The sequence below is a fragment of the Amblyraja radiata genome, chromosome 15, assembly GCF_010909765.2.
Source record: "Amblyraja radiata isolate CabotCenter1 chromosome 15, sAmbRad1.1.pri, whole genome shotgun sequence".
Lineage (NCBI taxonomy): Eukaryota > Metazoa > Chordata > Chondrichthyes > Rajiformes > Rajidae > Amblyraja > Amblyraja radiata.
The window spans coordinates 29,715,388-29,732,336 of record NC_045970.1 but is presented as its reverse complement, the minus strand read 5'-3'; the positions used below and the strand labels follow the sequence as shown (position 1 = coordinate 29,732,336).

The 16,949-nt window shown below is 40.1% G+C and overlaps 1 protein-coding gene across 1 annotated transcript in view; it reads right to left on the bottom strand.

Moving 5' to 3' along the window:
- Positions 1-14,535: 14,535 nt before the first annotated feature.
- LOC116981408 (pancreatic triacylglycerol lipase) overlaps positions 14,536-16,949 on the bottom strand; it is a 33,477-nt gene continuing 31,063 nt past the window's right edge. Inside the window, exons 11-13 of the mRNA XM_033034461.1 lie at positions 15,928-16,057; positions 15,722-15,833; positions 14,536-14,725 (exon numbers count right to left, since the gene is read on the bottom strand). Coding sequence (XP_032890352.1) covers positions 14,536-14,725; positions 15,722-15,833; positions 15,928-16,057 — 432 coding nt within the window. The remainder of the gene's footprint in view (positions 14,726-15,721; positions 15,834-15,927; positions 16,058-16,949) is intronic.

The following is a 16,949-nucleotide window of genomic DNA, read 5'->3' as shown; positions in this document are numbered from 1 at the left end:
GACTTGACCTTACATAAATGAATTATTTTGTTTTTGATTTAATTGTGGCCTTTCAATGGTCCTGCTGAAAGGCATGTGTTTGATTGTATAATTCCTGGATGAGTAAACCTTCCAGTAGCTGCTAATCATGTGGCATTGACCACAATTCAGTGACTGAAAGTGGTTGAGTAATTAGATTTTTCTGGTAATAAGCTGAAATATAAATGTGACATTCCAAGTCTTGATCAGTTAAAAAATATTACATAGAAACCTAGAAACATAGAAATTAGGTGCAGGAGTAGGCCATTCGGCCCTTCGAGCCTGCACCGCCATTCAATATTATCATGGCTGATCATCCAACTCAGTATCCCGTACCTGCCTTCTCTCCATACCCTCTGATCCCCTTAGCCACAAGGGCCACATCTAACTCCCTCTTAAATATAGCCAATGAACTGGCCTCGACTACCCTCTGTGGCAGAGAGTTCCAGAGATTCACCACTCTCTGTGTGAAAAAAGTTCTTCTCATCTCGGTTTTAAAGGATTTCCCCCTTATCCTTAAGCTGTGACCCCTTGTCCTGGACTTCCCCAACATCGGGAGCAATCTTCCTGCATCTAGCCTGTCCAACCCCTTAAGAATTTTGTAAGTTTTTATAAGATCCCCTCTCAATCTCCTAAATTCTAGAGAGTATAAACCAAGTCTATACAGTCTTTCTTCATAAGACAGTCCTGACATCCCAGGAATCAGTCTGGTGAACCTTCTCTGCACTCCCTCTATGGCAATAATGTCCTTCCTCAGATTTGGAGACCAAAACTGTACGCAATAATCCAGGTGTGGTCTCACCAAGACCCTGTACAACTGCAGTAGAACCTCCCTGCTCCTATACTCAAATCCTTTTGCTATGAAAGCTAACATACCATTTGCTTTCTTCACTGCCTGCTGCACCTGCATGCCTACTTTCAATGACTGGTGTACCATGGCACCCAGGTCTCGCTGCATCTCCCCTTTTCCTAGTCGGCCACCATTTAGATAATAGTCTGCTTTCCTGTTTTTGCCACCAAAATGGATAACCTCACATTTATCCACATTATACTGCATCTGCCAAACATTTGCCCACTCACCCAGCCTATCCAAGTCACCTTGCAGTCTCCTAGCATCCTCCTCACAGCTAACACTGCCCCCCAGCTTAGTGTCATCCGCAAACTTGGAGATATTGCCTTCAATTCCCTCATCCAGATCATTAATATATATTGTAAATAGCTGGGGTCCCAGCACTGAGCCTTGCGGTACCCCACTAGTCACTGCCTGCCATTGTGAAAAGGACCCGTTTACTCCTACTCTTTGCTTCCTGTTTGCCAGCCAGTTCTCTATCCACATCAATACTGAACCCCCAATGCCGTGTGCTTTAAGTTTGTATACTAATCTCTTATGTGGGACCTTGTCGAAAGCCTTCTGGAAGTCCAGATACACCACATCCACTGGTTCTCCCCTATCCACGCTACTAGTTACATCCTCGAAAAATTCTATAAGATTCGTCAGACATGATTTACCTTTTGTAAATCCATGCTGACTTTGTCCAATGATTTCACCACTTTCCAAATGTGCTGCTATCCCATCTTTAATAACTGACTCTAGCAGTTTCCCCACTACCGATGTTAGACTAACTGGTCTGTAATTCCCCGTTTTCTCTCTCCCTCCCTTCTTAAAAAGTGGGGTTACGTTTGCTACCCGCCAATCCTCAGGAACTACTCCAGAATCTAAAGAGTTTTGAAAGATTATTACTAATGCATCCACTATTTCTGGAGCTACTTCCTTAAGTACTCTGGGATGCAGCCTATCTGGCCCTGGGGATTTATCGGCCTGTAATCCATTCAATTTACCCAACACCACTTCCCGGCTAACCTGGATTTCACTCAATTCCTCCAACTCCTTTGACCCGCGGTCCCCTGCTATTTCCGGCAGATTATTTATGTCTTCCTTAGTGAAGACGGAACCAAAGTAGTTATTCAATTGGCCCGCCATATCCTTGTTCCCCATGATCAACTCACCTGTTTCTGACTGCAAGGGACCTACATTTGTTTTAACTAATCTCTTTCTTTTCACATATCTATAAAAACGTTTGCAGTCAGTTTTTATGTTCCCTGCCAGTTTTCTTTCATAATCTATTTTTCCTTTCCTAATTAAGCCCTTTGTCCTCCTCTGCTGGTCTCTGAATTTCTCCCAGTCCAGTATGCTGCTTTTTCTGGCTAATTTGTACGCATCATCCTTCGCTTTGATACTATCCCTGATTTCCCTTGTTATCCACGGATGCACTACCTTCCCTGATTTATTCTTTTGCCAAACTGGGATGAACAATTTTTGTAGTTCATCCATGCAGTCTTTAAATGTCTTCCATTGCATATCCACCGTCAACCCTTTTAGAATTAATTGCCAGTCAATCTTGGCCAATTCACGTCTCATACCCTCAAAGTTACCTTTCTTTAAGTTCAGAACCATTGTTTCTGAATTAACAATGTCACTCTCCATCCTAATGAAGAACTCAACCATATTATGGTCACTCTTGCCCAAGGGGGCACGTACAACAAGACTGCTAACTAACCCTTCCTCATTACTCAATACCCAGTCTAAAATAGCCTGCTCTCTCGTTGGTTCCTCTACATGTTGATTTAGATAACTATCCCGCATACATTCCAAGAAATCCTCTTCCTCAGCACCCCTGCCAATTTGATTCACCCAATCTATATGTAGATTGAAGTCACCCATTATAACGGTTTTGTCTTTGTCGCACGCATTTCTAATTTCCTGTTTGATACCATCTCCAACTTCACTGTTAGGTGGCCTGTACACAACACCCACCAGCGTTTTCTGCCCCTTAGTGTTTCGCAGCTCTACCCATACCGATTCCACATCCTCCAAACTAATGTCCTTCCTTTCCATTGCGTTAATCTCCTCTCTAATCAGCAACGCTACCCCACCTCCTTTTCCTTTCTCTCTATCTCTCCTGAATATTGAATATCCCTGGATGTTCAGCTCCCAGCCTTGGTCACCCTGGAGCCATGTCTCCAGGATCCCAACTATATCATAGTCATTAATAGCTATCTGCACATTCAACTCATCCATCTTATTACGAATGCTCCTTGCATTGAGACACAAAGCCTTCAGGCTTGTTTTTACAACACTCTTACCCCTTATACAATTATGTTGAAAAGTGGCCCTTTCTGATTTTTGCCCTGGTTTTGTCTGCCTGCCACTTTTACTTTTCACCTTGCTACCTATTGCTTCTACCCTCATTTTACACCCCTCTGTCTCTACGCTCACACATTTAAGAAACCCTTTCCCTTTAACTCCATCCTCCACTAGCCCATTCGACACCCCACCCCCCTTATTCAGTTTAAAACCACCCGTGTAGCAGTGGCAAACCTGCCTGCCAGAATACTGGTCCCACACCTGTTAAGATGCAATCCGTCCCTTTTGTACAGTTCCCCCTTACCCCAAAACAGATCCCAGTGATCTAAGAATCTAAATCCCTGCCCCGTGCACCAGTTCCTCAGCCACACGTTCAGGTCCCGTATCTCCCTGTTCCTGCTCTCGCCAGCACGAGGATCTGGAAGCAAACCGGAGATAACAACCCTGGAGGTCCTGCTTTTCAGCATTTTTCCGAGCTCTCTAAAGTCACGCTGCAGAATATTCATCCCCTTCTTTCCGACATCGTTTGTGCCGACATGCACTACCACTTCCGGATGTTCACCTTCGCCCTTGAGGATTTTCTGCACTCTGTCTTACCTTTGGAATGAGTGTCATAATGTCAGGAACCAAAATATTCATATGCGGTTTCCGGACCATATTAATGGCAGAGACTGGGAAGAATAAAAGGAAGGAATAAAAGCACAGTGACGCAGAGGTAGTGTTGCTGCTTTACAACGCCAGAGCTCTGAGTTCAATCCTGACTACAGGTGCTTTCTGTATGGAGTTTGCAATGTCTCCCTGTGACCGCATTGGTTTTCTCCAGGTGCTCCGGTTTCCTCCGAAGATGCGCAGGTTTATGGGTTAATTGGCTTCTGGAACTTGCAAATTGTCCCTAGAGTGTAGGATAGTGCTAGTTTATGCAGTGATCAAAGTTATCATGGACTCAGTGGGCCGAAATGCCTGTGTCCACACAGTATCTCTAAAAGTAAAAAGAAGTACAAGTAAAAAAAGTGTCGTGTCACGGTAACATCAAAGTACAAAGGGGAGAGAAATCAAGGGAAATAGAATAAAGAAGTGAAGCCATGAAAAAATACCATGTGCATAAGAATATTTATATAGCAACAACAATACAGAGGAATTCGCAAAACTGTTAAGCACTTTAAACAAAATTAAGCTAACAGCAATGACGAAGCATTGAGGTATGAGGCTTGGCCAAAAGAGAGTCAAGAGTCAAGAGTACTTTATTGTGATATGTCCCAGATAGAATAATGAAATTCTTACTTGCTGCAGCACAACAGAATATGTAAACATGGTACACTGTAAACAATATGTTAAATGAGAGAGAAAAACAGTTCAGTGTGTACACATACTCACAAGTACACACACACAAACATATATATATATGTATATATACGTAACTTCTGATAGCCCTTGCTTTCTCTCTCCATCCCCTTCCTTGTCCCAGTTCTCCCACTGGTCTTACTGTTTCTGACTACATTCTTTGTCCCGCCCCCTCCCCTGACATCAGTCTGAAGAAGGGTCTCGACCTGAAACGTCGCCCATTCCTTCTCTCCAGAGATGCTGCCTCACCACGCTGAGTTACTCCAGCATTTTGTGTCTACCCTATATATATGTGTGTGGGTGTGTGTGTGTATATTCATACACACACGCGCACAAATACATACACATAAAAAACAAACAATAGTAGTGCAATAATAATAATAATAATAATAATAATAATAACCATATAACCATATAACCATATAACAATTACAGCATGGAAACAGGCCATCTCGACCCTTCTAGTCCGTGCCGAACACATAATCTCCCCTAGTCCCATATACCTGCGCTCAGACCATAACCCTCCATTCCTTTCCCATCCATATAACTATCCAATAATAATAATAATAATAATAATAATAATAATAATAATAATGATAATAATAATAATAATAGTAATAGTCTATTGTAGTTCAGAGCTTATTTGAGGTTGTAGTGTTTAATAGCCTGATGGCTGTAGGGAAGAGCTGTTCCTGAACCTGGACGTTACAGTTTTCAGGCTCCTGTACCTTCTTCCTGATGGCAGGGGTGAAATGAGTGTGTGGCCAGGTTGGTGGGGGTATCTGATGATGCTGGCTGCCTTTTTGAGGCAGCGACTCAAATAAATCCCATCGATGGTAGGGAAGTCAGAGCTGGTGATGGACTGCAGAGAACTACTGAACAGGAGGAAACTTATTCAATCTTCATACTGGCAAACTAGGGTGGAAGCATTTTATCACTTCCCACAGCTTAAATCAGGGATGCAATTAGGCAACCCTGTGTTCCCCAAAGGATCAGACTGACACGTGGTAGGAAATGCTCGGAGCACATTCCAGCGTGTGATTGACAAAGGAAACATTGCCTGAGGTACTTTAGAGATGGGTCAGCCTCCTGCTGGGCCAGGCAGCATCCCTGGAGAGAAGGAATGGGCGACGTTTCTGGTCGAGACCCTTCTTCATACTGAACTGTATGTTCAGACCACTGTGTTTCTACATGCCTAGCGTTATAAATGAAAGTATCTCCCTGATGCCGTGAATTTTAATGAGCTTTATACTCGTCATCACAGCAGGTGGTGCTGTGCAGTCCACGTTGCCTGAAGGTTTATCTTTTAAGATACATTTCAAGGTGCCTATAAATGAATATAGTAATGGTGTAGAAGTGAAGGTGGGAAATCAATTACAAACTTAGAAGCATAAAAATTAAAATATTGAAACATAGACTTAATTTTTTAATTTAATTTGAAAATCTTCAGTCTGAAGAAGGGTCTCGACCTGAAACGTCACCCATTCCTTCTCTCCAGATATTCTGCCTGTCCCGCTGAGTTACTCTAGCATTTTGTGTCTATCTTCAATTCCTATTAAATCTTTCCCCTCTCACCTTGAATCTATGTCCTGTGGTTCTTGATTCCTTTCCCCTGGGTAAAAGTTTCTGTACATTCACCCTATTAATTCCCCTCATGGTGTTATACTCCTCCATATCATCATCCCTCAGCCTCCTGTGTTCCAAGTTAGTGCCAACATAATTACATTGCACAACTGTGCCCAATATAGCCTGAGAATACTATAATGCTTCAGACACAAAAGATACAGTGTGTGTAATGCAACCCACAGCCTTCACTTCCCAGTGATATGAATCCAGCTGTATCAGTGCCACAGCAAACGTCATGTGTTTGTTTTAAGTATTTTCCTGGTATTTCTGAAATCAACCCCCTTTGAGTATAGTGCCCATGCCTGACAGATCTGTAACGGTTGCATCGTTTATTCATTTTCCCGTTATCTATAAACCACTGTGTTTCTACATGCCTAGCGTTATAAATGAAAGTATCTCCCGATGCCATGAATTTTACTGAGCTTTATACTCGTCAGCACAGCAGGTGGTGCTGTGCAGTCCATGTTGCCTGAAGGTTTATCCTTTAAGCTACATTTCAAGGTGCCTATAAAGCTGTAGAAGTGAGGGTTTTTAAATCAATTACAAATTTAGAAGCATAAAAATTAAAATATTGAAACATAGACTTAATTTTTTTTATTTAATTTGAAAATCTCTGAGGTACTCTATCCTATTAATTACTGTGTAGTCTCGCAATAATTCATGTTAATGCAGCCTATTTAGTTCTCTTGCATACTTCTGCTTTGACCATTTCCCAATTATTTCCCATTACACACATACCAATTTTCTCTTTTTAGCAATTTATTTTGAATTCATTTAGGCTTTAGTTTAGAGAAACAGCGTAGAAACAGGCCCATCGCCCCAGAGTCCATGCCAACCAGCGATCCCTGTACACTAGCATTATCCTACACACTAGGAACAATTTACAATTTTACTGAAGCCAATTAACCTACAAACTTGTTGAGTTACTCCAGCACTTTGTGTCTTTCCACCAGTCTCTGCAAACCTGTACTGTCCCTGTCTGCTTCAAAGTCTTCATTATTGTCCCTGTACCCAAAAAGGCAAGGATTACTGGTCTTAAGCACTACAGGCCTGTCGCATTGACCTCTGTAGTCATGAAGACCCTTGAAAAGCTTGTGCTGATCAAGCTGAAAAATATCACGAACTATTGCATATTGGGCCAATAGATCTGTGGATGATGCAGTAAACCTGGGCCTGCACTTAATCCTCCAGCACCAAGACCGCCAGGGGACCTATGCGAGGATTTTGTTTGTTGATTTTAGCTTTGCATTCACCGCCATTGTGCCAGAGGTACTACAATAAATACAGAACAGATCAGTATGACCATATACCAATGAATATATATATACACACATAAGTGACAGGAAGTGACACAGCTGGTGTCCTGGTGCCATCACGACAACCTGGAGCTCAATGCTCTTAAGACGGTGGAATTGATTGTAGACTTTAGGAGAGCTCCCCCTCCCCTCACCCCAGTCACCATCAACAACACCACAGTCACATCTGCGGAGTCTTGTAAGTTCCTGGGAACCATCATCTCCAAGGACCTTAAATGGGGGGTCACCATCGATTCCACAGTCAAAAAGGCACAACAGAGGGTGTACTTCCTGCGGCAGCTGAGGAAGCACAATCTGCCACAGGCAATGATGGTCCAATTCTACACGGCCATCGTAGAGTCTGTCGTCACCTTCTCCATCATGGTCTGGTTTGGCTCAGCCATGAAGCATGACATCCAGAGGCTGCAGAAAATCGTTCGATCAGCTGAGAAGGTTATTGGCTGCAACCTTCCCTCCATTGACGAACTGTACACTGCAAGGGCCAGGAAGCGAGCGGATAAGATCATCTCTGACCCATCTCACCCTGGCCACAAACTCTTCGAAGCACTTCCCTCTGGTAGGTGACGCTGGACTGTCAAAGCTGCCACAGCCAGACATAAAAACGGCTTTTTTTCCACGAGTAGTGGCTCTACTCAATAACAAAAAACCTGTAGCCTCCTTTTGCTCTGGTATTTTATTTAATTCACATGTTTAATCGATAATGTTTTATTATTAATGTTTAATGTTTTATGTGTTTTCCTAACTGTCACTGCATGTCATGTTGTCACTTGAGGGCAGAGCACCAAGGCAAATTCCTGGTACTTGTCCAATAAACTAAACTTATTATTCTTATTGTTCATTCATTCTTACTTCAGTATAAACAAGCATCTGTTGTTCCTTTCTACACAAAACAACAATTATATTCCTTTCTCTTACTTCAAACTTGATTATCTCTTCTGAGACATCTAGCACTGTCCAACTAGAACAATGGAAAGATGAAATGACAACACTGACGTGGAACTTGTCATTGCACAAGCGAAGCAGCTAATTAATACGTTCAAAGGCTTCATTTATTTCTCTGTACTGATAATCTCCAGTGCCTCTCTGTAAGTGTAAACATCAGTTTACCTGATATTTGCAAAGAATGGAACTGAAAGGGATCAAAGCTAATTGAACAAATTATTCAATTTCATTTTAAAGATCATTATTTTACTGCAATCACAGTGAATCTTTTGTACAATGTTTGCAACATCTACTCAGAATTGGGCAAAGGATTATAGTTGTTTCTTAAAATCGCTTAATAATAATAATAAACTTTATTTCGGACTCAAGGTCCAGACAAGGGACAACATTACATAAAAATGCATTGCACATTAAAAATATCATAAAGTACATATAAAATCTTAGTATATCACTTATAAAAGCATCATAAATTATATATATTAAAAAAAACACAATACATGAATTAAAAACCAGAATAAAAGAATGATCAATGTCCTACAACGAGACAACGATACCAGTGTCTCCACAACTGGGATTTGTAGCGTGTAGTGCTAAACCTTATGGTTGACAAGGCCACAATAATTACATTTTTAGAGTCATTTATCCTGCAAATGAATTTATACATATGATTCCTTAGAATAGCTTCTAAAGTACTGACTCCTGCAGCCACAAACATGTTACTAGCTCTACACCATCTAGGTTTCCTTAGTAGTGTTCTCATGGCATCATTATATGGCATCTTTAGTCTCTGAATTCTTGTCTTTCCATAGTTCGACCACAGGTGCGCAGTGTAGAGTGGTGTGCAGTATGCTCTAAATAGCGACACCTTCACCACATCTGCACACGCACCAAACGTACGCAAGAGAATATTCGCCTGTACATTCAGCATGCGTCGTTGCCTATAAATATCCTCATCATCTGTAATTTGTTCTGTAATAAAATGCCCTAGATATTTTACCTTGTTACAGACACTAAGATTATTGTAAGACAATTTAAAATCAGGACATTTTAGACACAACAGCACTCTTACAAGCATTATATTTAATATCATGTTCCACACCATACACAGAACATATAGTAAGGAGCTGCTGGAGACCAGCGCTAGATGGACTAAAGACCACAAGATCATCTGCATACATAATATGGTTCACTAAAATATTACCAATCATGCACCCAGTATTACATGCTTTCAATTGTTTGGACAGATCATCAATATAAAAATTAAAAAGGACTGGGGACAAAATTCCCCCTTGTCTAACACCATTGCTAACCCCAAATTGGGCTGAGTCCCTATTGCCCCATTTTATTTGCATAGTCTGGTGGGCATACCAGTAGGCCAGAATTCTCACAATATATTTAGGCAACCCTCTTTGACTCATTTTAACAAACAGCTTTCTGTGATTAACACAGTGAAAGGCTTTGGAAGCATCAATAAAGCACATAAGGATTGAAGAGTTTTTGACTCTATATTTGTTTACAATCTCCTTTAAGACATATATGCACAAGTCAGTGCCATGTTTAGCTTTATAACCAAACTGGTTATCTGTGGAGTTAACAAACTCATTTATTCTATCCAGCAGAACTCTTTCTAAAACTTTTGACAATATGCTGGCTAAAGCTATGGGCCTGTAATTATTAGGCTAACTACTTTACCAGCTTTGCCCTAAATGACCGGCACTAACAGAACAGACAACATTGAGTCTGGTAACAAGCCATGAATCATAAAGCCAGTAAAACAAATAGCAAGGAGAGGAGCTATCCTCATACTCGCATGCTTAAGATGTTCAGCAGAAATATGATCCAAGACACTTGTTTTGTTGTTGGACAGCTTGTTCATGGCATGATACACCTCATGTGACATAATCACCATTGAGTCATTACTCTCAATATTATCCACCCTATACAAGTCACCTTGGACACAGTTGAATAAAGTCCTATAATGTTGTCGCCATAACTCCGCGATATTAGCTGTTCTGGAGATTCCAACTACAGTGCATGGTAGAGATGTTTTGCAACTGTTAAGAGCTCTCACTTCTTTCCAAAAATCAGTAGCATTGTTACTTAGCAGCTTCTTAACCATGGAATCAGCCCTCATAGCTTGCTCATTTTTACAGATGAAGTGAATAGCATACTTATACCTTGCATTAGTGAGCTTCTTGTACTCAAACACAGGCCCCTGTCTGGGCCTACCTGCCATAGCCCATAATTTAGTGGCTTCACGGGCTTCAGTATGATACTCAGCTACATACTGATTCCAGCCAGGCCTGATGTTATGTGTCTTATTTTTATGCTTGCAGTAGGGCTTACTGCCTACATATAGAGCACAATATATCATTATACATGGAGCAGATATCTCTCCTATGCTTCACATCCTTACAATTAACATTAATACACATTATTGCATCTTTAGGTAGATGAATACTGCTTAAGGATTTATCTGTATGGGCATAATAGGCTAGGATGTCTTTCTTTGTGAGGGCTGACCAGTCCAGTTTTTCTGTATTAAAGCTATTTCTATATCTGGATACCATTGGTATGTGTTCAACATTTATTGTCATAGCAACAGGTATATGATCAGTCATTGCTGCCCCGTACAGAATGCTCATACACCCCAAGGAGGCATGTGCATCAGCTGTACTAATACAGTGGTCCAGCCATGATGTGGTGTGCCAGGCCTCACTAATATAAGTATAACTATCTGTAGGTAAAAGCACTTTGCTTGACAATATTAAATTATTATCTTGGCAGAACTGAGCCATATGATTGGCAAATAATGAGTTCCTATCTGAGATATCGGCATTCATATCCCCAATGGCGTATACACTACAATAATTTTTGTTTTGAATGAAAGAATAGATGAAAACAAGCCTATTTAAATATTTATCCTCATTCTGATGGCATTCATAGGGTGTATACATATTCAGGATAACAAATTCCTTGTCGTTGTGAGCAAAGTGTATGGCAATACACCAGTCAACATCAAGCCGAATCACATTTATTGATGAGTCAAGCTTCTTGTTCCATAGAATAGCCACGCCCCCGGTATCCTACCTCTGATTATTCCCATGCCAAGGTCAGTTGTAGACTCCCCAGCCCCATGAAAGTTGCCATTGAGAGAATTGAGTTTGTCCAAGTCTTGCTTCGCTAAGAATGTCTCTTGCATATGTCAGTTTTCCTGAAGGTTGTCAACAACTGAGCGGCGAGCTTTATCCCCTGCGCTCTGGCCCAAACGCAGGCCACGACAGTTGTACGATAGTACCCGAATGTTCATTTAGCGAGACTAGTGAATGCCCCTAGCACCAGCAGGTACACTCATTCCCCCCCGCAGCAGGCGCAGTGCTTGATCCGATGACTCCAACCCTGCGCGGCTCGTAATAGCACCGGACAAATGCCCCTTCTGGCCAGAGCTCCGGTTTGTACATTTTGCCAACCTCATTACATTCCGCAGATACTTTAAATGAACTGTATCTACTGTGTACAGTGTAAATCTTTGGACAGGTAACCTCACGGCCAAGTTTTTCTTTAAGATACACAGATAAAGTTTTGGTGTCTGGGTCCGGTGAAAACTTGGAGTCAAAAACACTCACCAGCTTAGTCTTGATCATTTTGATGTTACCCGCAGCTCCGGTACCAATAATAGGCACAGCGTTACTGGATTTCTTTCCCTGCCCGGTGGTAATAGTGCTTAAGATATGTTATGTTATTGGTTGACTTTAATAGGTTGAATTCTGGCATTTGGGATAGCAGTTGGGCCAGATATCAAGGCATTTACCCATTTAAACAGCAGCAGGTTCATAAATTGTGCATATGTTCTGCAAGATGCATAGATATCTAGATCTTGCTGATGTTTGAAAACACATACCTCCAGATTCAGGGGCAGTTTCTTCCCAGCTGTTATCAGGCACCTGGGTAGTCCTCTCATCAGCTAAAGTGTGGTCCTGACCTCCCATCTACCTGATTGGAGACCTTTGATCTACCTTTAATCGGACTCTATATTGCAATAAACGTTTTACCCGTTATCATTTATCTGTGCACATCATGTATAGTTTTCCTTTGACAGGATAGCATGCAAATAAAAGCTTTTCTTTGTACATCGGTACATGTGAGATTAATAAACTAAAACTCCTGTTAATTTTCTCCGCTGTTAGTCACCAAAACAGAGAAAGTGATGGAACCCAGTCTTAATGAAATTGCCAGCAGCACACTGGAAGATTTTACTAAGCACTAAATTTATAAATATAATCATTTCTACATTTTTTTTAATGTTTTTTGTAAACAACTAATTATTTTTAAACCATATCCTTGAATCCTTTGAACAGCTCTGGATGTCAGAAATATTTAAGTTTATTAAAACAATTGATAGGTTTCACAGCTGACACAGCTGGGGAGACAGGACTTTGCCAGCAGTCAAAACTTTCATGTAAATTTCCAAGGGCTTCCTCACTTTGAGTTGTCTATCTTGTCACAGTCAGACTATAACCCTTGAGTTTGGGGCATTTTGAGCCAGTGAGATGGGTCCTGTATACCAATTGTAGGCGGGCACAGGTAGAGAGACACGCAGGCCAACACAATTAGGCCCAATATACTCAGAGAAACACAAAGCAAACTGCAATCAAACTGTATGACCACTTTTATTTCCAAAAGCTCAAATTAAATGAACAAATACATCTCTTTTAAGAATTTGAGCAAGGCAAAACAGTTTGTAGAACATCTTCACCTTCACCTCCAGACCCACAAAATTTAAATCTGAAACATAAAATATTATCTTGGAATAAATAAATGTATTTTAAATACACAAATCAACAGCATTTCGATATTTCATCAACTTTGACTAAGAAGGACTATAAAATAGTATGAATATGCTTTGATGTATTCTTGTGAGATCATTCATAACAGCAACTGAAACAGTACATACACACATATTTTTTTATGAAGAGTCTAAATTAATTATATTGCTCTAGTGAGAGTAGAGCAATTTATTTGGAAGCCATATACTTAAATGAATGTTGTGTCCAATGACTTTAAATTAAGCAACAAAGATCATAAATGTACATTGAATCTCTTTTATTGTTTGTAATGATTCCCTGGATGGAATGTCAGATGTATATTAGCCAAAACCCATTTAAAAATTTTACTGATCCGATTTTGGACAGATTCCTTATGTAGGTTTAGGTCCTGATTTCAACCAGTCGTGAGCTACGGGTGAAAGGAAATGAGTAGCAAATTCACCCTGAACCTGTTAGCGGAACCTTCCTGTACTTCAACTCTTCAATAGCTGGAAATACCGAGTGAAGGAAGGCAGCATTTGTGGAAAGTGGGGATCTAACCAGATTTATAGGTAGTCTCACTTTCAGGAAGGAACAGATCATGATTGGCTGGTAATGTTGAGTGGAGAACTTGGATTTTTCCCTGGTGTTAATGAGAAATTGTATTCAAGTTTTGAAGCCACATGACAAAGGTCAACATGTGCAGAGGATGATGAAGGGCTAACCTGGTATTGAGGGTAATGTTGAGAAACAAGCACTCAGAAATAACTCAAGAACACTTAAATACTCTGATGCAGAGATTCAGAGGAGGGATGAGTTGCTTCTTATTTCTGAATGAATTATATTTGAAGTTACGTTCAACATTAACCCTAAATGTTTCAACTTAAATCTGACCCTTAAAATTGTAGATATACTTGAATATCATTTCACTCAATCCAATCATTTCACTCGATTTCGCAACACAGATTTTTAAAATGAGCTAAGTGTTCAAAAATAAATTACCTTCAATATATTGCAATGATTTTAGTTTATTTTCAGGAAAAGTATATGGAAGTTTGACTTTTATGTGAGGGTGACTGGGCAATGTATCATGTTATTTTACACCAGCTAGTAAATGCAGTTCACTTGCACGTTTAATCATATTAGCAGGGTGTTTTGGGATTTCCATCTTCCAATATAATGGTTATTTACCTAATGGTGAAATGGGAACACTATCATACAACTTGTTTTTAACAGATTTCCTACATCTAGTGTACAGCAGATGTATTCTGGACATACAACTCACACACAATATTGTCAAAATGTCTAAACCAATTTTGATAAGTCAGACTTGTTCAATAATTTAAGAATAAAGGTGTACTTGCATTTTCTGATCCAATATTCTTAATACTGTGATAGATTCTGCTCCAATTTTGGGCCCAAAAAGATTTGGTAACTTATTATTCCAGAGAAATTTGACTTTCGTAATCTCCCCCACATCCTTCTCCACGTCAATGTCAGCTGTGAATGTTTTTCCAGTCTCTAACAGAGCTCTGCAGAGCAAAATATATTGGTCAGTGTCCAAAAATGAGCCAATTTAACATGCACAGATAATTTTCCCACACCGTAAACCCATGGTTTCTGACAAGAAACCACAAAAACAAAACTTCAGGATTCACTAGATTTATTGGGTAGGACTTTGGCAGATTCCCTCATCTACTGTTTGGCTGTTTCTCCAGGATTATGACTGATCTGTTGAAGTTGCAGCAGGAGGCCAGAACTACTACAAAAACTCCAGCCATGCAAACCTAGTAATTTGTAACAATGCATCAAAAAGCCAAGTAAAATGAAAACAGCTGGACTGTTGCTAAAAACCAACTTGATCACTAATGCCATTAATTGAAAGCAATTTCTCAGTCTCCTCCAGCTTGATCCATATATTCTGCACTTTGCCGTTGATTCCTAATTGCATGCTAAGTTGATGAAAAAATAATAAATTGCAAGAAATCTTAGCATCTAGAGTGTGCAATGAATATGCCCTTGTCAAAACAGCCCACATCATGGTCAACAGGGTGGTGTAGCGGTAGAGTAGTTGCCTTACAGAACCAGAGACCCGGGTTCGATCCTGACTCTGGGTGCTGTCTGTACGGAGTTTGTACGTTCTCCCCGTGACCTGCATGGGTTATCTCCAGGTGCTCCGGAATCCTCCCACACTCCAAGGACGTACGGGTTTGTAGGTTAATTGGCTTGGTAAAATAGTAAATTGGCCTTAGTGTCTAGGATAGTGCTAATGTGCAGGAATTGCTGGTTGGTGCGGACTCAGTGGGCCGCAGGGCCCGTTTCCGCACTGTATCTTTAAAACTACAAAAACTAAAACTAAAACACAAGAACAGTTTTCATATTATAATTACATAAATGATATAACAAAAAAACATCAGTTTTATTGAATGAGTTACTCCAGCATTTTGTGTCTACCTTCTTGAATGATATATAGCCACGCCATTACACTATTTACAGCATTGGCCTCCTGACTACAGTCATAAACTTACTGTGCGATTCGATATTGTCGACTGTTTCCATTGGGACCATATAAAGCCACATTGAAGAATCCTCTGATTTTCTTGGTACAGGTAATTTTAACCAAAACCCTATATCTCCAACCTGTGGTACGAGATCAAATTTAGAGATTTCACTGCAGTTTCCTTGTAGTGTATATTTAAAAGCAATCTGAAAATATTTGGGAAGATATACATACGTGCAAAAGATGGAGCATCACCAGTGATCAGATAAAAATCAGGCTCTGTTGTAGCATTTCCAAGAGGATAGGTGTCAGCATAGTGTCCCATTTGTGGGCAACCTTCTGGTAGACACTTGAAACAATTCCCCTTAGAAAAGAAAATACATAGTGAAGGCCTCTTCAATGGCAGCTGCCTTCCTTTGTTGTACATTAATAATCAGTCCTCAAAACCACAATGAAGTTTAATCTAATATTAATAAAATAATATAAAACCAACAATCCATTAAACTTTGATCTGTGAGCTAATAGTAAAGACCTTTTGTGCCATTTAAAGGAAAAAATGGACTTCAAAATCTCAGAGGCGCATAGGTTACAACAAGCTATGAAAGTACTAAAATATTACCTTCAAAACACCACAAAAAGCAGATGTGCACAAAGCAGATTTAGAGCTATAAAAATATGATCACATAAGTATTTCACACTGAAATGTCAACGTCAACTCTAATATTATGGCTTTATTATCCCCATTTGCTCCTTATTGCACTGTGGTGAACAACTGATAAGCAATAGTAGACCATGAAACAAAATTGAGCTAGAAATTTGGCTAACATATGTGTGTTGAACTCATTACCTGAAATTTAACACGTGACTTCAATGTTATGTCAGCTATTTTGTGCATATAATGTCTAAGGGTACATCTGTGCAGTGTGTTTATGGCTTATTAAAGATGGTTAGTTACTGGCATTATCAGATGCAAACTGCCTCCTACTTATCTATTTATAAAAAAACGCTTCAGCCCTTTGAAATAACAGTCACTATAAACATCCGCTAGACGGCTTCTCATAGGAAAATAGGATAACCTTTGATTGTTTCATTAGATTGGTGAAATGTTGCATGCTACATCATAGCATATTTTGCTTTCTAATATTTTTTAAAATACAGAAACAGGATATAAGTGCTGTGATATTGCAGCCCCAGGCTGTGAAATCCTACAAGGACCGTTTATATTAGTTGTCACCCCTTCGAGGATATTGTCCAGA